General features: G+C 39.0%; 1 protein-coding gene across 3 annotated transcripts in view; it reads left to right on the top strand.

Annotated features, from left to right (window-relative positions):
• The window catches only part of ophn1 (oligophrenin 1), a 210,066-nt gene extending 193,625 nt beyond the window's left edge, over positions 1-16,441 (top strand). For all 3 annotated transcript variants that reach the window (XM_084320252.1, XM_084320251.1, XM_084320250.1), the window contains 2 exons: positions 7,326-7,371; positions 8,083-16,441. In XM_084320252.1, the coding sequence (XP_084176378.1) occupies positions 7,326-7,371; positions 8,083-8,094 (58 nt within the window). In that variant the 3' untranslated portion in view covers positions 8,095-16,441. The remainder of the gene's footprint in view (positions 1-7,325; positions 7,372-8,082) is intronic.
• The last annotated feature ends 7,596 nt before the right edge of the window (positions 16,442-24,037 follow it).

Here is a 24,037-nt window from a genome sequence, read left to right as displayed (position 1 = left end):
AGTCTCTTCCTTCAAAAGACTACACTCACTTTTGGCTGTGCCACTTCCTCCTGTCAATATGCGCCGGTTTCCGACTCAATGCCCTGAGATTTCTATAATCTTATATTTCACTAATAACAGTTAAAATAATTGGTAAACAAACGTAATGCTGAAAATATACACTTTTACTGTATATCTCGGGCTTAAGAGGTTAAGGTTAAAAAGACATTAGCAACTTCAGAGGCCAGAGGGTGAGACCTATAAACACATGAAGGGTGCCGTGACTGATAAAAAAGGTTGAGAAACGCTGGTATATGGTGTGGCTCTTTGTGGTACCACAGTAATTTTTGTGGCTCTTAGTCTCTGACTGGTTGGCCACCCCTGCTCTAGTGTCTATTATTATAGATTGTGCCTGGTAGGTCAGCAACGATTCAACTATAGTCGATTGTAATGTATTAAACAAGCTTGAAATAAGTTACTACAGTTTTAACCACATATTTTAAAAGTTACAATGCCTTTTGAGAGTATATATTCATATTGCAGTAGTTCAGGTGCACAATATGCTGTAAGCCTTGTAGTCACATGTATATTCATTTAGTAAAATTGTATTGTGTTTGTTCCCTTTTTTATATTTGGAAAACTTGTTATACCACCGTGGACACAGTATCCATGACTACTGAGTTACCAACAGTATTGTTCACCTTTTTAACAAGTTATCAAAACAACAAAAGACTTGAAAGTCCAGACTGTCCCTGGGCCAAGTGAGAGGAGGAAGTGATGGGGAAGATAATGTGGGAAGACGATGAAGTGAAAAGGCAGAGCGGGAACCTGATCTGTCTGGAGCTTCTCTCTATGGCTCAATGTCAAACCCCTTTGGAGAAAGTTGGATGAACCGTTTGGAAATATTAAATAGCAATTGGTATGCCGGAATGATAGATGGATTTTGAAGTTTTAATGGGGTTTGGTGTTTCAAGGTCCCTCTCAACTTTGATGAGGAGAGCCCATAATGGCTTTTTGCCAACATCTGTGTTTTGTCAGTGACACATTGCACAAATTAAATGTCCCAGTTCCCTTTGTGAGAATTGTTGTTGAATTGTTAATGTTTCTTTATCGATCCCCTTGGGGCAATTCAGGCATCATAGCAGCATGAGGGAGGGGAGGTACTGTAGAGGTATGGACAGGGTAATAGATGAACGACATAAATATAGGCAATACAATTTATATAAATATAAAAATGTGAGAAGAATAAAGAGTAAACAATATAATTGACTCTGAATATAAAAATATGAGAAGAATTGGTGGTTAAGAGTCGGACACACTTAGTGGTCAGACAAATGTCCTAATAGTTCTCGAGTTCTGCAGCTGTTAATGCTTTAACGGTATACTTATTAGCTGAGAATCTTTATGAAGTACATAATAGTGCTTAATAATATCTGTTATTAATAATACCAGTATCAGTATTATTGTGTATGCTTAGCTATATGATAAATTGTTAATTATAGATTAATAGTTAACACATTCGGGGCCATTGGGATGCGTCTAATAAATATCTAGAGGACCGGCAAATGTAAACAGACATGGGGCTGTTTGTAGAGCTAAATCTATACTTTATAGTATTGCTATCTGTCCATTCTCATTGTCAATTGGGACCATAAACCGTCCCTTCAAAATGGATTAAAGAAATAATTTTTTCATCAATACGTTCTCATTTTATAGCGCCGTGAATATAAGCGTTATGCGGCATTTGGTCTAGTATATTTCCTGGAAGGCGAGATAAAGGGCTAATAGATACTAACGTTATATCCAATATTTCCGTTATACAGATGCTACAGTTAAAACTCAAACTGCATATGATCGGCACGATCCTCAAGCATGTATGCATAAAAGGGGGGGGGGGGGGACGTCATTTCTTATTATTGATTACCAATAACCGTGTTCGTCTAAGTAGCCACATAGGCCGATCGTATCTTATCATAACAAGGCCGATCGGGCTGTAATTTACGTGAAAAAGATCTTACCATGAGCCGGTTGGATCCCCCCGAGCATTTCCCCGTTATCGATCGCCATCTGGTAGATCGATATGTCCATTGGCTGATGATAAATCCCCTTATTGCATAGTGAAATCCGCAATCCAAAACGTAATCCAAGCTACATGCTGCACATCCAGAAAAAATATGCTCCGTTCAGCCACAGGGCACACTGCATTATCGCGATAGCGCCCCTAAGAGGATCTGGCCGGTATTGCACTTTCTCGAATTCAAAGAGTAGGGTACATCTGCAGTGCATCTCGGCGACCTTGAATAGGTTATTAAAATGGAATAAAAGCAAAAACAACTTGCCACGGATATATCCGCGCTTCTGTCCACAACGGGTGGAATCGAAACACGGAAATCTCCGTGGTCGGGCGCCATTGTGTTAATAGATAATAATATTAATCATATCAATATGATTAATTTCTAAACTAACCCATTATTTAAAAATTTTATTTAAATTAAATAGTGTGCTGGCTTTAACATTTCAAATTCCACCAAGAAAAAATTAAGCAATTCTATTTTATTCTTCTCTTCCTGAATCAATGTTATGACTTGCCCCACAGTGCAAACTGTCCAAACGTAAAAATTTACTTATTTTATCATAAAATGTTGGATATAGCTGGATAAGATTGTTGACCGGGATCTTCTGATCCTTGAAGCTTACAATGTAGCTTAATCTGATATCCACTCCTGGAGCTCAAACGCAGGTTTATTTACTGAATTATATCATTTAATTATATAATTTATATAATTATATATTATTTAATCCTATCCTAACAAATCTCCAGAAGTGTCTGCACCATTCCTTATAGTGATATAATATAATAATAATAATAATAATAATAATAATAATAATAATAATAATAATAATAATAATAATAATAATAATAATAATAATAATAATAATAATAATAATAATAATAATAATAAGATATAATAATCATAATTACCTATCTCATACTATAGTCTACCCATATAACCCTGTAGATACTGTATAATAGTGCTGTATATACCATATAATTATATACTTGCATCCAAGATGCAAAACAGATTTTTGTTGTACTGTACTGTGCTGTATAATGACATTATATTTGAATCTTTAAGTAAATCAATTAATTAATACATTTAAGGAACAGAGTTTTCTATAAACCGCTTGCTTTTGTTTACATTCACATTTCCACCCAAATAGACAGAGGTTTCTATTGTTGTTCTAATAGTCTACACACTAGGTCTAGGGACTGGTTTCCCAGATTGATTAGATTCCGATTGGCAAGGTCACAATTATAATTTCCGATTCGATTCAATATTGATTCGGTTAGGGATATTTAGATTTTGCTTGGATATGGAACAGAACCTCAGAGAGCCAATGCTGAAAATTGTACAAAGAACCCTCTAATTTGGTGCATTATTAAAAAATATTTCTGCTTGCTCCATTGCTCCCAGTCTGTGGAATGCTCTTGACCATCTGAGGACACCACAGACTGATGGATGCTTTTAAATGTGGCTTAAAACCCCACCTATTTAATAGAGCTTTTTTTCAGATCCCGTTTATGTTTTTATCTGTAGCATTACATGTTCTTAACCTGTAGCACTTTGAGATTGTCTAATGTAAAATGCAATACAAATAAAATGTATTATTCTTATTTATTTTGCACATAATCTCACACACATCCAAACATGTTATTGCACACATTAATTTAGTTTGACAGTTATTGAGAGTAAATTTGTTTGAATATGGCCACCAGTGATGTCATCGGGGACGTTGAATCCATGTGTTGTGTTAATTACAGCATAATGAAATGATAAGGTCAGTCCTATGAAACCAGGTATTGATATTTTTTCCACTACATAATTTCATGGAGCTGTAATTAACACAAGGATTCAATGTTCTCAATGACATCACTGGTGGCTATTATTATAATTATTATTATTAAAACTAATTTACTTTCAATAACTGTCAAACTAAATGAATGTGTGCAAAACTGTTTAGAGGTGTGAGATTATGTGCAAAATAAATCAGCATTGTTTTGAAAAGCATTTGGATTTACGTTTTTTTTTATTCACATGAAAAACGGAAACTAAACAAAGGCTGCACTGGCTTTGTTTTTCATTATGCCTATATGAGCAGTATAATTTTTATAGAATAAGGCTGTATTTGATTTTATTAGATTTTCCACATTTTATTTAATTGCAATGAAAAGGAAAAATCTAGACGTCTAATTCTGCCTTTGTCGCTCAACAGCATAATAATTACAATAATATAGATTAGATTAGATTAGATTCAGATTTATTGCCATTATACAGCACAACTACAGTACCAAAAGAAGTTTGGCATCCAACCAGACTGCAAATGTATAAAGTGCAATACAGGTTATTAAACTGGATATAAGATATATAAATGAGTACTACTGAGTAATAGTGCTAATCAGATGTATGTAGTTCAAGTTTCTTTATTAGTTGTCATACAGAAGTACAGAATACTTTTATACAAAATGCTTCTTTCTGTTACGCTCCAGAGACTGTGCTAGACAAAAATAGATAAGTATAAAATAAGTATAGCAAGTATAAAATAGAAGTCAAGTACGTAGACAAAAGTGTTCAGTATATACATACCGTATATACAATGTACAATGCAGAGTAGAAGTAACCGAGTTACAATACAATATACTATACAGTGCAAAGCAGAAATGGGATGAGGTACAATTTAGGTACAATTTACAGTAAGGTGTAATGAGGTATGGGTTGTAGTGCAAATTCTTTACCAATAAATATAAAGTGTGTTTAGGTGTTCTAAAGTGGGTGCTGCAGTGAGTTGTTTGTTTAAAGTGAGTGTGGATGTGTGTGCTGTGAGTGCATTTGATGGTTGTTACATAGTGTTATTGTTCATTGAGCATCCTGATGGCCTGGGGATAGAAGCTTCTTCTGAGTCTCTGTGCTTGCCATGAGACTCCGGTATCGCTTGCCTCACCGCAGCAGTTCAAAGAAGCAGTTGTTTGGGTGGCTGGAGTCTTTGATAATTCTCTTAGCCTTACCCATGCACCGCTTGTTGTAAATGTCCTGGAGAGTGGGAAGCCCCCCTCCAATTGTGCGTTCGGCTGAACGGGCCACTCTCTGTAGTCTGCTACGGTCCTGTGCAGTGCTATTCCCAAACCAGGAGGTGATATTGCCAGTCAGGATGCTCTCTATTGTGCATGAGTAGAAGTTCTTAAGGATCTTCTGACTGACTTGGAACTTCCTTAGGCGCCTGAGGAAGTAGAGGCGTTGCCGTGCCTTCTTCACAACACTGTCAATGTGTGTGGTCCATGTCAAGTCCTCGGATATGTGGACTCCGAGGTACTTTTTTTTTTTATCTACTTTTTCTCCCCATTTTTCTATTTTTCTCCCGTCCCCAATTTCGTATTGTCCAATTCTACTCTCCCCTGTCTCGAACGTTGTTAGGCCATGCCTCCCACAAGCCGGCTGCAATGTGGACGAAGCCTTGCATCACGTGTCCCCTCCGGTACTCGAGGAGGCAGCCGTCGCATCTTTTCACCTGCACAGCGCGATCTCTCAGCGGCGAGGGTCTGCGTGGGAGGGACACGCCGCCCTCGTCGCTTCCTGATTCTACTGCGCAGGCGCACCAACCGACCTGTAGGAGTCGCTGTCCACAACGTCCGATCCCCACCCACCAGCTTCCCACCCCCTAATACTGCCAATTGTATTAGTATGAACGACCAGCCAAGCTGGTAGCAACGCCGAGAGCTGGGCTCGAACCCAGCATCTCCTGCGTTGGTGGCGAGCACCTTGCCCACTGTGCCACCTAGCCGCCGACTCCGAGGTACTTAAAACTGTTCACTCTCTCAACCGGTGCCACGTCGATGCTGAGGGGGCTGTAGTCCCTGACCCCCGACCTCCTAAAGTCCACAATCATCTCCTTTGTTTTGCTGACGTTCAGGGAGATGCTGTTCTCTTGACACCATCCCGCTAGAACCTTGACCTCCTCCAGGTAGGCCCTCTCGTCGTTTGCAGAGATCAGGCCCACCACTACAAATTTGATGATTGTGTTGTTGTCCCGCTGTGCCACACAGTCATGTGTGTACAGGGAGTAGAGGAGGGGACTCAGAACACAGCCCTGGGGGGCCCCTATGTTGAGAGTGATGGATGAGGAGGTGCAGTTGCCTGCTCTCACCACCTGGGGTCTGCCCGTCAGGAAGTCCAAGACCCACTGGCAGAGGTCATAGTTCAAGCCTAGGTACAGAGTTGTAGTATTAATGTACAATGATACAGGTACAGTATTAATGTACATTGATACAGGTATAAAGACTATAGCATGATAATTACAATAATATAGCCTAATGGGTCGTTTTTGCCATGCCTCTTCCAGTCACTTGATGTTCCCTTTATGGAGCACAGAATTATCCCAGTTGATTGAATCCACGCTTGTCTAATGAATAAGTCTAATGAATCCTTAGTGAGATGTAGGGCTGACCCCTATTAGTCGATTAGTCGACTAATCGGCCGAAAGGAGCCGTAGTCGACTGCCAACCTCTTAGTCGAATAAGAAAAGAGGCCTAGAAGCGTGGCTAACGCTAATGGCACGCATACCAGAGGCTAACTGCCTACGAAAACAGGCACAGAGGCACTGAAAGAGAATTTCACCAATCTAATGAACACACTAGACTAGACAAATATCAAGATGTATCCATCAGTGGACCAATTGCATGCTTTTGCAGAGGACAAGAAGCCTTCAGTCGACTCCTTCAGACATTAAGCACCTCACACAGCCCAAAAAAATATACGGTATATATATATATATATTTTTTTTAGTCGACTAATAGTCGACTAACGGCAAATTTTGGCCAATCATAGTCGACTATCCAAATCCTTAGTCGGGGACAGCCCTAGTGAGATGTGAATAGGCGAGAACAACAAATATGGCGGACGTCATATTAGCCAGGACTAGTTAAGCCAGGACTAGTTAAGTGACATACTGTATGACCAGGGCCCTGGTCTGTTAATATGTTTATGACGAAATTTTCTTTAGAATTCTAGGTTATTTTTATTTCATAAATTTCCTGGTAGAAATGTCTTTTCCTTCATACTGTCTTTTACTATTATGCACTTTGCTAAGTAATCTACTGTGCCTATATTACTACCAGTACCTACTATGCTAATATACTGCACTCAAAACTGTAGCACTCAAGTTCAACACTGTTTGACAAACAATGTTACTTACCATTAGCTTCCAGAGTTGTACCCTTCCTGCTGACTTGTTGTATAGAATAAATGTAAATGTACCTAAAATAAATGTTTCCCCCCTGTTTACTCTTGTAGTCCACCAGTGTCTCCCCCAGCATCCACAATGAATGTAAGAAAGGAGGTAAGGTGCCCAGTGAATGTCTAGATTTTGTACACTTAATCTTTACAAAAATGTATTGTGGGAATTGAGATTACAGACGAATGGTTTTCAGGAATGAACACAGAACTTTTCACTATTGATTTACATGCAATTACAGTACAGTTATTTCTTGCAAGGAAGACCTGGCATAACACTGAATCAATCTTTGTTTTATTCATATCAAACTGAGACAACAAAACTACCACCCCCTATGCCATTGGCGCGGGGCTCTTGTCCTACAGTTCCTGCCATAAGAATCTACATAGTGTGATTTGAACGAAAGTCCAGCTAAGTTCGGTTGTTCTTAGCATGGGTCATTCTAGTCCTAGTGTGGACCTTTTGGACATACACATCACAACTAAACACTAAACACATGTTTTCAAGCCTACAAATGACACAACACATCATTATCTTTTAAACCAGAGTATTCATGTATCTCTATTATTCATGAGCATATTTCATAACTGTTTATGGTTTGATTTTCCACCACAAAGGTTTCATGGTATCCCCCCCCCCCCAAAAGCAATACATGACAGGTGATACACAACTGTTAACCACGGCAGTACCATGGTACATTATTTGTACAATGGCCGGTACCACGGTGGAACTGAAATTACCATCGAACTACCATGATGCATTTTTAGAATAGTCTTTTGTAATTGACAATAATCCTCTGTTTCTGTGTTGACTCAGAATTTAAGTTGAGAGACTGGAACCGTCTCTGGGAGGACTGTAACCTGCACTGCTGTTGTTGGGACCATTAATCCTCCAGACCCAGCTGAACGGAGACCAATAACGAAGTCACAACATTAGCAACTATGGAACACAACTTATTCAATATTTACAACTTTTTGTTGAACCCAGCTAGTTGTTTATATTTAAATGATGGCATACCCTTCACTGCAAAAAAAGACATAGCATAGTAAGGGATTTTATCTTTGTATTTGTTAATAACGATATTAAGCCACAATCATCCTTATTTCAAAACGTTGTGCACTGGCAGATACTTTTAGCCTGGAAGCCAGTCTTTCTCCTTGTATCCACATCGATTTCCAGTAACTGCAATGCAGAATGTGTTCTAACTGCCATTCTGTCCCCCAGTGGAACGCAGTCCCCGATTGGTTCCCATAGTTGATGACGTGAAATATTGGCCGCCGTTCTGGCAAAACAATAATGGCGTCTCCCAAAGCAACGAGCGGTAATGTTAATGTTGGTAGAATAAACACAGTCATAAGTGCAGCTATAGCAGAAATAGACTTAATAACAACAATTAAACAAAAACAAGAGTATGTACTAGCAGACTTTCTCTGCGTTTTTTGACATTATTCTGACTGTATTACTTTTCACGGTTCTTCCGACTGGACTACTTTTGTTTCGCTGATTGGCTGAAGGAGTTTGTTTGTCAAGGCAAGTACTCCCGCCCACTGAAATGTATAGGCGGCTCGAAGTGGCTTCCAGGCTAAGATACTTTAGCTGGTTTCAAGAATTGTAACTAGTTATAAGATATTTTCTCCAAACAAGTACAGTAGGTTATCTTATAAGCAAAACTAAGAAGATCCTTAAATAAATGTTCTATATTGAACAATTTGTATAGAAAATGGAAAATGGTTTAGCAGCATCTCTACACCTTTACCCTGATTAAGAATGCAAGGAGCTATGAATATGCAAATTGGCAAAGCACCCATTGATATTTAACCGGAATCCCATGTCGGCAGCTTATATTCTGTCAAGATATATCAAGACCTACTCTGCTTTCTGTGTTTGCTGCTTCAAAAGTTGTCGAATTACCACATATTGGACCATGACAGGTTCGACCTATTAGTGGCATCACACGTACAACTCAGATTTCAATAAAGTACAGAGAAGCTCTCCCTCTCCAGGGGAAGAATGTGAAAAAGGCACTCTGGTGACAAGTTCTGCACAAATAACAATCTGTAGTCAAGATTCAAGAGTTTTATTCATCACATACATACCAGGACATACAGTGAAATTCGGTTGGCCATGCCCGCTTCGATTGTGCAATAAAACAATAGTAATAGTAATAATAATAAAAAGATAACTTGAATAGACATGGTAAAATAGACATGTTAATAACAAAGTCATGTCTCCGAGAGGAGTTACAGCCAAACAACTGCCATTTAAAAAAAAGTATAAAAGTACATTATTTAGTAGGTAATACAACATGTTAGAAAAAAGCCTCAGTACTCATGCCTGTGCATTCACTGAAAACGTGCTTCAAAACCTTGTGGGGAGAGCATCATTGGAATCTCACCAGGCAGCTCAACATGGAAATGAATGAAGCACTGAATGAAAGCCAAAGTAAAACGACCGATTCAGTAACAGGCTGAGTAAGATTTTCTGGCAGACGTAACGCTTGTAAGCCAGGACAGGTCTGAGTTTGGTCGTTTTCCTATAGCCATTGATTACTCTCTGGAAAGTGTGAAAGGTATAGAGGCTTTGAGTACACAAGCTACATCAGACGAGAAGTGCTCTCGTCAATTTGGCTGATTTGCTTTTCGTTTACAAGTCAGAATCACAAGTCATGCTTACTAGTTCTGTGTAGGGTTGAGTGATTTTGAGTCAGGAAATGTATGTTGAGAGTAACCGCAAAATGTATCAAGCTGCGACCACACAGTAAAACCAGCCCTGCTGCACTGACGCCCTGACTTCCATTTGGTGGTAAACTCACTAAATCAATGGACACTGGAAAACAAACAAACTCTAGGTTAGCCCTATGTTAAAAGCTTTTCATCTACCAGAAAATGGTGCACTGCCTATTATTGAATATGTATTTGAAGTTTTAATTTCACTGTCATTTCATGCTCTATTTTTTTCTACATTGAGCTGCATGGTGAGATTACTTTGATGACGCTCTCTCCCCAAAATAAGATCAGGGCATCGTTTGTAATAAGCATGACATGCATGGTGTATACAAACAAGATACAATCCCTTGCTATGCTTTTTTTCTTTTCTTTTTTTCAGTTTTTTTTCTTTTCTTTTTTCATGTTTACATTCCTATCTGGAATGACAATGGGCCCATGGACACTGTACTGTATATACAGTACTTACCGGTACTGTAAGCCTGGAGGAGGTATGATTCTGTAATAGTTAAGACAGAACATTGAAACGTCTTTCATGAACATTGCATTTGTTTATCTGGACTATAAAGATAAAGATAAACTAGGTTCTAGATTATTCTATTTAGATTAACTCCTAGACCATAAAAACAAATGTATGTGTTTTTTTTAGGGATGAGCATTCAAACATTGATAGCATTGATTGTTTTAGCGTTTGTTGTCTCACAAGTTATTGTAAATCAAAATTTTTATTTTTTTTGGTTTATGTTACTGTTTAAATTTGTTGGTCCCTAGTTTTAACCCGTTTTCCCACCTTTGGTTCATCTCTAATTCGTCTTTTTTTGTATTTTAGAGTCATTGTTATCGACACCTCCATCATAACAAGTGTTGACAAAAGCATCATAGGGTTAGCAGTGGACGTCTGTTTCAAACTATAGGCATTTGATCATAACAGCCCGATCTTGCTTAAAATAAAGTAGGAAAAAGGTACATATTGTACGTTATAGCCATAAGTAATATATTGCATGTATTTAAGACATACATATTACATATTTACAAATAAGTACATATATTACATGTTCAAAATAATTATGTGAACCTGCTGAGGAACGAACCCAGGACGCTCGCACGGGAGGCAAGTGCCTTTACCTCAAGCTGACGCTAACCCTAACCTTAACCACACTGTTACCTTAAACTAACCATAACCTTAACTTTCTATTTTAACCATAACCGTTAAAACGATCATCATCATCATCATCATAGTATTGCACAAGCATTGTTGGTTTGTTGGTTGCACTGTTTGTTTTGGAATTTCACAGATATGAAATGTAGATATATGACTTATACACAATAAGTAAATATATTACTTATGGGCTATAAAATAATGTACATTATGCACCTTTTTTCTGTGGTTGATTAGTACTTTATTTATGTTTTCAGATGAGACCATGTTGCTCATGAGAACCTACACAGTAACACTACGGCGGGATCTAGGTTGGATATTATATCCTCAATAATCATACGAGAATGCCACTATCCCACCCCTGTGCATGAAATTCCATTTCCATTAAATCAGGGACATGCTGTTAGTTATTCAACAAGTGGTCTTTTTTTACATCAGTTTGCAACATTCCATCACCATGTTGATGGTAAGGATGCATGATACCAGTATATCAGCGACGATATTGATATCTGTGATTTTTCTTTATGTATCTGCATCAGTCTGATGAGCAGAACTGGGCAGATGTGAACAACCAATGATTATCTTTCTGTTTAGCTGCACATTTTTTTTTTTTTTTTTGCCACAGGTTTTGTTTGGGTACTTGCATGTGCACAACAGCATTCCAATAGACTGCAGGAATAGAAGAGTAAAGACAGATTATTTCCCATTTTACAATGTTTTCATGTCGTATCACATTCAGTATGTACAAAATTGGATTACCATAGGAGCCTTTTTTTTTTTTTATACAGGCCACATTATGTTGATATTGGTAAATATCTGTTATCGGCCATAAGTGAAAATGTATTATCAGTTATCGGAATCGGTCAAAATGTTCATATTGGTGCATCCCAAGTTGATTATCAATAGACAGCATAAATTCCTAATGTTCATCTCCGATATCCGATGGTTGTCCAGGAGGCAGGGAACCTCTAGAAGACTCCTGCGTCATATGTCATGTTCATTGGTTGGTTTGCTTAGTCTTGCATTGCACATACTTTGATAGTGTCAAAGTCTCTTAAGGCTGAAGCCAACATAGCCCCTCGGGTAGTATGGACATCACTTGCTCAAAATATCGACATGATATTTGCAACTGCTACAGCAACGTTTACTGCAAGTTTATCGGAGTCAGCAGTTATGTGTTCATGGATGCACAATTTCTATATTAACTAAAGTTAGGCAATGGCCAGGAACATTTTGGCTGACAAACACTAGCTCTTAGCTCTCTGGCACACTGAATGAATGCAATATTTACATTTTACATTTAGCTGACGCTTTTATCCAAAGTGACTTACAAGTTCACAAGTCATCAGGAAGGGCACAACTCTTATCAGCTGAGTAACAATGTTCACAAGTGTTGAGTGCTACAGTGTAGATTAGTTTATTAGGACAAGTGACAGTAAGGTTAGTTAGGGTTAGATAATTTTTTTTTAAATAATATAACATATATAATCCGTATAGCTTACTGGCTAACCAATCAACCATGATTCCATTGTTACAAATTCTGGTCCAGCCTTGCCGTAACGACACCAGGGATTCAATGGAAGTTGTTGTAATGTTGTGTACAGGGTTGGGTCAAGGCTGCCTCAACACTCTTGGTGATGTGGGTACAAGGAGTGCAGTGTCCACTGACCAGGTCACTCTTGTTTGGTGGCTATTCAACACTTAAATTCCAAAGGACAAATTAAGACTAGGGATGGATCCCATTAATGCAATTATATTATGACCTATTCTGTCACTTTGTTTTTTTCTCCAGTAAAGATGACAGCAACAACGGAACCAAAGTTACTTATGAAACTAAATTAAACCCATTTGGAGAAAATAATCAAATGTGATGTGATTTTATCTTGAGGTGTAAATGTGAGTTTTAATGATGTTCTAAATTCATAGCGATGTCTGCCAAGAGGCTGGAATGGTGCAGTGAGGACTCTGCAGGTAATTATGGCAAGGGTAACATCCTCGATTCCCTCACAATGACTGGAGGCTTAAATGTCACGACTGTTCATTTTATCCGAGGGCTGAGTGCTTGGATGGAATGAAAATGGGGTACAGCTGTGATTGTGATTGGCTTCCACTCACTAGAGACCGGCAGAGGCATCCACTTAACTTTTATTTTTTTATCATATATGACCTACACTGGAAGTATTACTATTTTGAGGTAGATGTAGGCCTACTACTAGCTTAATCTACAAAGCTTGGTTAGAACACTAATCATCCAGGTCATTGTATGAGCCAGGTTACAAAGCTTAGTCGGATACTTTTAACATGACAGATTATCAGCCATTCTCCATTTTAGTACCACTTTTATCACCACTGAATAAATAAATGCATTTATTGAGGGGGAAAATACATAGCAGATGACCAAAGTGTTGCAGCATAAGGGCTTTTATCAGGCTGTCATTATTAATATGATATTCACTCCATCAAAATAACACGTATTGCACTCACAGTCCATACATATTAAGTAGCATAATTATTGGTTTTATGGCATAGGCTGATTGCTATTTTTTTCATTTCAACCTTTATTTAAAATCGTAAGCATCTGAGGTTTCCCTCATTTACAGAAACGACGATTGTACAGTACATAATAAAAACAATATTCACAGAAATTTAAACACCAGAGTAAAACAAATTAAAAACGTTTTTAAAAATAATTTTAAAATATCAACTAAAACAGTTACAGGTAGTCACACAATGGTCTGAAATCATACATTTAAACATTCCAAGGGAAGGGAGAACCTCCAATTTTAGCGTGAGTTGAAGGACATTCCATGAGTTAGAGGCATCAAAGGAAAAGGCTGACTTCCCTAGCTCAGAACAAATCTGAGGAACCCTAAGAACCATCCAGTCATTCGATCGAGTTGAATAGGTTCCAATATTCCAATTTAACAGTGAGGAGATATAAACAGGTTGTTTACCAATAAGGGCTTTAAAAATAAATAAATACCAGTGTTTGTTGCGCCTTTCTGCAAGAGAAGGCCAACCCACCCTATCATACAGGACACAATGGTGAGTATCATATCTGTCACCAGTTATAAATCTGAGAGCTGAGTGATATGCAGAATCCAGAGGTTTAAGAGTTGATGCCGCAGCATGCCTATAAATTACATCACCATAGTCCAAAACTGATAAGAAGACTGATTCCACAATTCTTTTTCTACTAAATAGAGGAAAATTGGATCTGTTTCTGTACAGGAAACCAATTTTCTGTCGCAGTTTAGTGGCAAGATTTTCCACATGGAACTTAAATGTTAATTTCTCGTCAAGCCACAGGCCAAGATATTTATACTCAGTGACTCTCTCTATACAAGAGCCACTGACAGGAGATATCCTCACATCATCAAGGTTAATATTCCTTGCTCTTGAAAATAACATAAACTTTGTCTTACTAGCATTAAGAACCAATTTAAGACTAGTAAGGGCATCCTGTAGAGCATAAAAGGAAAGTTGCAATTTCTCAAAGGCCAGCTGTACAGAGTCTGCAATACAGTACACAATTGTGTCATCAGCATACAGATGGGCATGACATCCATACAAAGAAGAAACAATATCATTAATATAAATTGTAAAAAGGACAGGACCCAAAACTGAACCTTGTGGCACACCTTTAGTCATGGCCAAGAATTCAGATTGTGCTTGACCTAACTTCACACACTGCCGCCTAGAAGATAGATAATCCTGAAACCAGACACAGGCATTATCATCCAACCCAATGTTAGATAGTTTCTTTAGAAGTAAGTAGTGATCAACTGTGTCAAATGCTTTTGATAAGTCAACAAAGAGGGCAGCACAATGTTTCTTCTTATCTAAATAAGCCTGTTTCACTCTTGAGTCTCCCGTTTTCAGCCACTGGTGCTGTTTTGTAAGTGTGTAATCTTCTTTTACGAAACCAGAAACGTTAAATTCAGCCTAAGCACAATCTATAGAGTAATCTTAAGCCATGTCTGTGAAAGCCAAAAGGTTTGTTGAGGGATTTGTGAAAGTTTTGTTGATTGTAAAAGGGAATTTTGGTGCACTTAACCCATGTCCTGCAACTGGTCACATACAGTACAATTGCTGATTTTAAAGTTGTGGAATGCATTTTATATTTTTTCCGTACTATAATACTATAATTTTCTGTTTCAATTGAATATGATCAGTGCACGTGTTGGGACAGCACTGCAGTAATGCAATTAAAGAAATAGGTTTTAATCAAGTCAAGTCAAGTGTTCCTTTATGAATCCCCTTGGGGAAATGAAATTCATTATTACGTGTATTGCATCCCTGCTGTCTACATGTATTGCAACACTTGCACTAAACTAAACATAAGAAATGTGTGCACTCTTTACACATCCTTGTTCATATTGGCACTAACACATGTGTATCTGTTTTGTACACATCTGGTGTAACAGTATTGTTGCTTTTAGGACTCAATGTTGAGTCAGGTTTCAAATTAAAGCAGAGCTCGCTATACAGCTGTTTATTACTTGGCTGTACTTAAAATGTTTTATTTCTTCATTTTGTGAAAACCTGTTTGGGATAAGTGTGGACTTGATTCATTTTTTATTCGATTTTTTTATGTGAAAATTACACAACCTTTGGGGGGTGAATGACAATGAACAGTGTGTAAGAGTGGCTCTGAGCTTGTATTTCCTTTTTCATTTTGTTTCTGTTTTTACATGCTTGGCCCTATCTGTCAGTATTAGCATCTAATTTTACATTGAAGGTGAAGTGTTGTTTTTTTTGTGTAAAATTAAGTGTTAAATAATACATTTTGATTGTTTGGTCAGTAACATGGGTCTCCCAGTCCCTCCACTATGCAGTATCAAAAATATTTTAAATAAGGTTTTAAGCAAATATGTGCTTGAAACAAGTAAAATAATCTGCTGGTGCAGTAAGCAAATTTGGTTTGGCAAGATTTTTTTAAATAAGTAAAAATATCTAGGGTTCTCTCTCCTGATTGGATAAAGTGGGAATGGGATACCAGAACATTTATTTTGTGTTTACTGCAGAGTGGAGGGACTGGGAGATCCATGTCCAAACTCTCTATATCAGTGATGGCTGTCAGAATGTAGAGTTATTATTTTAACATTGTAGACCACTTATTTTAACAAAAAAATACCAGCACCTTTAAAGAAACCTTGAAATACATCTTTGCATTGCCGTTTTTACACCCATTCCTCGGTTTTGTTTGTTCACTCTGTTGAAGATGTATGTCCAGCATATGTTGTATGAGCGTAACAAGTCGTTTTGTATTTATAAATAAAATAAGTCAATGTTAAAGTTTAAACCCAGTGTGTCGACTCTGTAATGTCTAGAATAGGGTTTCTCAGCGGGGTGGTGTAATAATAATAATAAACTTTATTTGTATAGCACCTTTCATACAGAAACTGCAGCTCAAAGTGCTTCACAACAGAAAAAAGACAGGCATAAAATGAGCACATAAAGTGCAGACATATAAAATCACAGTTTTTTACATTAGGATCTAACATCCCAACGTTATGTCCTATTCATCAATCTCACAATATTCGCTAACGTTAGACAGATGGAATACAGCCTTCCATCTAAAAACATAAATGAAAACTTACCACAGTCATGGTATCCATAATAACTTCAATCGGTTCGGATCCTTTGAATGAAATGAACACTGACCTCACGTTAGAAAGTAGCACTGGTGACGTGAAATCACTGAGCCCAGAGAGGAGTGGTTCAGCAAAAAAAAATTCAGAGTATATCTGCTTAGAAAATGTAAATGTCTAATTCAACAATTTTTTATTTCTCCACGTGGTAAATACACAGGTCACAACATGTTTACAGGAACGTTTTGGAGTTGTATTTGGAGTGTATTTCGTGACTGTAGGGAACTTCAGGATAAAGGTCTGACCCACTTCCAGTGATGAAGCTAAGCTACGCTAACGGTGCGGGCGTTCCCTAAGCCAAATGCATGCAGAGAGACAAAAAAGGTATGTATCTTGTCTAACTCCAGGGAAGATGTTAAATAAGCTAATTTCCCAAAATGTTGGAGTTTTTCTTTAACCATAACCGTTAAACGTTAAAATTAATCATCATCATAGTCTAGTGGTCTTAGTCTAGTGGTGAGAGCACGCACCTGCAACCACAATCATTGTTAGTTTGACTCCCAATCGTGCTCTTTGTTTTGGACTTTCTCTGATATGAAATGTAAATATATTACTTATGGCTTCAACATAACGTACATTATGTACCTTTTTATGTCATTCATTTACATTTTCTGTGTTGCAAAACAACCCTCGTCATTTTAAATGAAAGCCTGCTACAGTAGTTTAGTAAAGTCTGTTTAGAGAAGCACTGTGTTGCCATCTTGATAACGGGGACTAACAGGACCTGACCCTCATCCTTCTGCATGGGGAGTCACCCATATCTACCAATCTATCACCATACATGGTGTCGTATGATTGCTTTTCTTTCATATTTGTAGTCCCTGGAGAAACACAGAATTGTTACTTTGGTCAAAAGGGGTAATTTTATGAGAAAAATATTCCTTTTTTCCCCCCACTTAAATGAGCTTCTATGTATGTGTCATCCATTGGGGTCTTTAGTTACCATGGCAACCACTCACAGCGCAATTACCAGCCTTTTAACAGATCAGATGCAGTAAATTAAAGTTGTACTCGACATCAAACCACATCACATCCACTTCTGTGTTTTGACTAAACAAAACCCTATGGGTAAAATGTATACAATTTTAAATGTATACATTTACAAATGGCATATTATGTTAGTGTACAGTACATGTTTACGGGAATAACACAATTACATCACAATTAAGGGATCAAAAAGCTATGATTTTCTACAAAATACATGTACAGCGGCACAGTGGTGTAGTGGTTAACACTGTCGCCTCACAGCAAGAAGGTCCAGGGTTCGATTCCCGCTTGGGGACCAGGTTTCCATGATGCCAGTTACCCAGGTGGGGTATCTCCCAGGCCTTTCTGTGTGGAGTTTGCATGTTCTCCCCGTGCTCGCAAGGGTTCCCCCCCCGATAAGATAAACCCAATGGAAAAACATGCACAACAACAAGATCGCTAACGCTGTGGCGTCCTTGACGAAGACGGACAGGAGCACTTGGATTGGTCCCCTGGTGCAGCTCACGTTGACACCTGTCTGCTCCCGGCTGACCTTGGGGGGGGAAGGACGACGGGATGGGTTAATCGCAGAGACGAATCGCATGCATGCCGATTAATGACCTCTGAGCAGGTCCTAAATTATTTTATTATACTGTACACGAGAATACTAATTATTGATTTTTTTTTAAATGTGTCCCCAAGGTCTAAATGAAACCTAGCCTTTGCATGTATTACAGTTGCTGAACAATCTGACAATAACAAATCCTGTTCCGTTCCCTGTGAAGCTCAATGGGTAGAGTATGGCACTACAACAGCCATGGTTAGGGGATCCACTGAGTGATTGTGAAAGAGTCCCTTTCATGTTTCCCTTTCAAATTCTCAACAATACTAAACAACATGCCCCCCCCTAAGAACCACCAGGGTTAAAAACCACGCTGAGCCATGGATGCACTCAGAGATACTGACCGCTATGAAAACCAGAGACAAAAAGTCAGTCAAAGCTTGCCAAAAGCTCAAACACTGACCTCCAAGTCCATGTGGTTGAACTCGCACAACAAAGAAACAGACTAAGAAACGATATAAACACCTGTAAATCGACAAAAAAAGTATTCATCAATGGCAAAACTGAGGAAAACAAAAACAAACCCTGTGAACTTTGGAAATTACTCAACAACCAACTAGGCTGCAGTAAAAAACTAAAAACCAGATTTACAAACATCAACATAAAGACAGAAAACGGAAATCAGAGATTTTATGCCTCAAACCTATTGTTTCCCGTATAATAGCCATGCCCAATATACACGAGTAATTGCCATCGCGATGGGACTACTGGGATTTATTCATTTTGGAGTACCTTCTGACTAAGGTAAGGTCTATTCTAGGTAACGTGCTGGTATATTTTTTTTCCTAAAACATGCTTTTGTACCGACCACGGTCGTATTTTACCGAACCTAAAACATGCTTTTGGTAACTGTCGCAGTTTCGAGGTAAAATGACCCCCCCCCCCCCCCCTTGATGATTTTGTGAAGAAACATATTTATGGTATATACCTTTGATTTGTAAATATTTGGATTTGGGCATAATGCATATAACGCGTCATATCTCGCAATCTAGAAAAAAATACTGGATTATTTTGGAAAGGGGCGATGTTTAGCATGGAATAGCGCACAAACGAAAGTATGTAGAAATTAACTGGTTAGTCAGTGTTGGACTATAAACAATGCCTGTCAAATGAGCCATACTATTGTCTCCATAGCTATAATACAGAACACATGATGGGTCCGCGAAAATGGTCAATAACGCTGGCGCCATTGAGTAGAAAACATGGGAAAACAGCGTGGCGGTCAATGAGTTAATAAACTACCCTCCCACTGACTCAGGGCATTTTGGGGTAGAACACATCCTAGCCTTCTACAAAAACCTAGGGGTCCGCAAAGACGACTTCAAACTCAAAATGGTAACAACAGATGAGGTGCTCAAAAAACTGAGCGCCCTTCAACCTAACAAGGCCACTGGCCATGACAATATCCCCTCCAAATTCCTCAGAGACTCAGCCGCCATAACCCCAGTCATCATCACCCACATAATAAACATCTCCATAAAACAGGGATACATCCCCAAAGACTTTAAAATTGCGAGAGTGACCCCCCCTGCAAATTAGACCTAGGCAACTACCGCCCTGTTTCTATTCTTACCTCCATCTCGAAAGTCATGGAAAAATTTGTCTACGAACAGGTCGAAAAGTACCTCGCGGAAAAAAAGCGAATCTACGAATTCCAATCTGGCTTCAGAACATCCCACTCCACTGACACATGCCATCTCTATTAGAACGACCACATCAAACACAGTGTTGGGCAAGTTACTTTTAAAAAGTAACTAGTTACAGTTACTAGTTACTTCTTCCAAAAAGTAACTAAATTACTTACTCAGTTACAAATTATAAAAGTAACTAGTTACTTCAGAAAGTAACTATTGCGTTACTTTCAATATTATTTTTTTTACATAAACAACATACACAAATCTAAACTATTTTAATGTTGCTGTGGGACAAAGTGAGACTAGCCTCCAATCAAATGCCATGTATGTAGATAATTACTATGTTTATATAGTGGATCATACAAATACAATAGATGTTTTGGAACTTTTGATATGTATTGCCCCTCAACAGGCCATAACTGGGCAACATTAAATTATGCTTGTTAAGCACTATACCAAAAATAAATAACAAATATATACTGATTGATTGAACATTTTAATTAACAGATTGCAGAATGGGTACAGCAGTACGGCTCAATACACACAATTGTTAAGAGGATGCAGATCAGAGAAAGACTTTCGTCTTGTTTACATCAGGGTCCCCCATTTTCAATTCATGACATTTATGACATACACAACATACAGATATAAGAATCTAATCGAATCATTCTAAACCAGGGGTCTCAAACTCAATTTACCTGGGGGCCGCTGGAGGTAGAATCTGGGTGAGGCTGGGCCGCATCAAATATTCCACAAAAAAAGGGTTTAAAGTATTCCCAAAAAAAGTACAACTGATGATCTGATCCAATCTTCTCACAAACAAATTCACTAAAACCTCACAAACACCAGCAACTGCCCACTTTGACAACCTAGGATGGCTTAGAGTAGACGACAGAGTACAGCAACTTGCAATGGGCCTGGTCTACAAGATACACTACACGACCAAGGTACCCATGTACATGTCAAAATACTTCCCAAAGGTCAGTGAATACCACGATCACAACACCAGAGGGAGCTCCACAAATCATGTTAAACCCAGATTCGGCTCAAATAAGGGACTAAACACGTTTCGCAATTATGCCACATCAATGTGGAACGCCCTACCCAAAGCTGTAAAGGAATGTGGATCACTACCCACTTTCAAAACCTCTCTCAAGGGACACCTACGGGAGACTGCAATTCAACACTGGCCCCTGTAAATATCCTAACCCAACCCCCTCCAATGTACAGTCATTTACCTAGTATGGTTTTGTCAATAGTCCAATGTACAATTTTGTTTGTTTGTACAGTGTCTCCCCCCCCCCCCCCCACTCAATGTACAGTTTTGCTTGTTTATACAGTGTGCCCCCCCCCCCCCCCCCCCCCAACCACCTCCAATGTAGATTACCCAGTATGGTTGTCAATATCCCAGTGTACCCAACCCCCCCCCACCCAACCTCCTCCAATGTACAGTTTCTACGTCAAATGTATATACTCCCTTTTCCTGACTCCTTCTGTATCACAAACAGTACTGTATTTGCAAATCTGGTATGTCATAAATGTATAGATGTAGCAGTACTGACTATCTGTATGTCATGTATGTCATATATGTCCTGATGAATTGAAAATGGGGGACCCTGATGTAAACAAGACGAAAGTCTTTCTCTGGTCTGCATCCCCTTAACAATTGTGTGTATTGAGCTGTACTGTATTGTACCCATTCTGCAATCTGTTAATAAAGTTTTCAATCAATCAATCAATCAAAACTGAGCATTCTCAGTGGTGTCAGTGGACTCATCCACAGCTATGGAAATACATGTGCATTTTTTTTAACAATAATTCTGCTTGCAGCTTGATATGATTTCATTCCATTTATTTTTGTGGTTCTTAGCACTGAATTCTGAGGAAAGGCTGCATCAAAATAACTGTGTTTTGTTTCATAGTGGCTTCAAATTGCCACTCTTCACAAGAGCTACCGTTTCTTGGTGCTGGGAGGATGCACGCATATTCTTTTTTTAGTCCATGCACCATTGAATTGCAGTGATTTTCACTGTCGACTTTTCTTTTACTTTCTTTGAACATGCCACATTTTTCTACTACCTGCCTGCTGGCGAAACTAGGCTACTAGCTACATTTATCTCACGGGGATACAACTGGGAATGAGGTTACTACTGTAGCTACAGTACCTGCAGATTAGACAACCTGTCGATGCGCTGTCAACTCGCTCTGACTCGGCCCTGCTGAAAGACAACATGCATTCCGTGAAGACCCGCCCTACTCTGCTCTGATTCGCAGACTGTGGGTGGGGGGGTTACACGCTGACGGGACGCTGAATGTGATTGGACCAGAGTAGACAGACAGAGACAGTGGAGCAGTGCTTGCAGAGATGAGTGGAGAATTTGCGCACTAAACAAGGAAGAACATATTGCCCCTCAGCGCAGATATGTCTGATGAAAGAAACAGGTTCATTCATAGTAACGCGCCGCATTTATTTGCAGTAACCGTTAGATTACTCGTTACTGAAAAAACTAATGCCGTTAGTAACGTCATTACTTATAGCGCCCTACTACCCACAGCCGTAAAATAATGTGAATCCCTACACACCTTCAAAACCGCCTTCAAAGAGCACCTACGGGAGGCTGCGATTCGAAACTGGCCCCCGTAAATGTCCAACCCCCCCCTCCCCCTCCTAATGTACAGTTTCTTCCCCCTCGAATTTATATATTTTCTTTTAGGATCTGTTATACAGTACTGTATATCTGTATGTTGTGTGTATGTCATAAATGTCATGATATATATCTGTATGTTGTGTATGTCATAAATGTCATTATGAATTGAAAATGGGGGACCCTGATGTAAACAAGACGAAAGTCTTTCTCTGGTCTGCATCCCCTTAAATGTGTATTGAGCCTTCCGGTTTAGCGCAATATGTAGCGCACGCATTTGGCAATTGCTCCGCTCCCACCAACGTTCATTTCGTTTAAAAACATTATTTGGACAATACCAAAGGAGATTAGACCACATCGTATGTATTGATAAGACCTTCTACTAACTATATCAAAAGACAACATGGGTAAGGATAGGGGAAAGCCGGGAAAGAAACAAGATACGGTAACTTCAGCGGCGCAGAGCGACACACGATCAAGAAGACGCGTTCTAGGCGACGCGGGTACAGAGCCGTTGGCGACAAGCCCCGACGAGGAGAATGAAGAGGAAAATACACCGGGACCATCGACTATGGTCCCCGACGGAGAGACAATAGATGTCAACATAACAGGAGCGACAGGAACAAGCTCCGTGAGAGATAGAGCAGCTGATCTGGATAAGATAATAGCAAACAAATCCATCGTCACCGTCACTGTACCTATATCACCAACTGAAACAAGCAGTACAACCACTCCACCCGATTTCAACACACTGACTAACCTGATGAAAGAACAGACTAACCTGATGAAAGAACAGATTACAAACATCGAGGAGCTCAAAGCACACGTCGATGCTAAATTCGATCGCGTCGATGATAAATTAGAAGAAGTCAAGAAAGCGATCGCTGCACAGTCCGAGCGAATCACGTCAGTGGAGAATACGGTGACAGATATTACACGGGCAGTCAAAGCGAACGAAGACTCCATCTGCAGTGGCATGACAGTAATGGCAAAAGAGATAGAAAGTGTGAAAGAAGCATGCCGGAGGGAAATACAAGAGGTTAAAGACGAAGCGACGGAGAGGCTACTCGAATCCCAACGCTACCACAGGCGAAATAACATCCGCATTGTAGGGCTTGATGAAGCAGTAAATTGCGAAGACGACAACTTTCCAACAGTGCTATCAGCGATTTTGGGTAACAACCTTACAAACACAGTGCCGAAAGTGGACCAAGTTTACAGAATCGGTCCTCGGGAGCAAAGAAACAGCGGGCCAAGAGTCATCATTGTTACTCTGCGGAAGACATCAGTAAGAGATGACATCATCAAAATTGCTCGCATCCAACGTGGGAAGCTGAAATATGGTGATAATTCAATATTTATCTACGA

Source organism: Notolepis coatsorum (genome assembly GCF_963971535.1).
Source record: "Notolepis coatsorum genome assembly, chromosome: 8".
NCBI classification, from domain to species: Eukaryota; Metazoa; Chordata; class Actinopteri; order Aulopiformes; family Paralepididae; genus Notolepis; species Notolepis coatsorum.
Note: the sequence above shows the minus strand (reverse complement) of the source record. Positions and strands in the feature narration are given on the sequence as shown.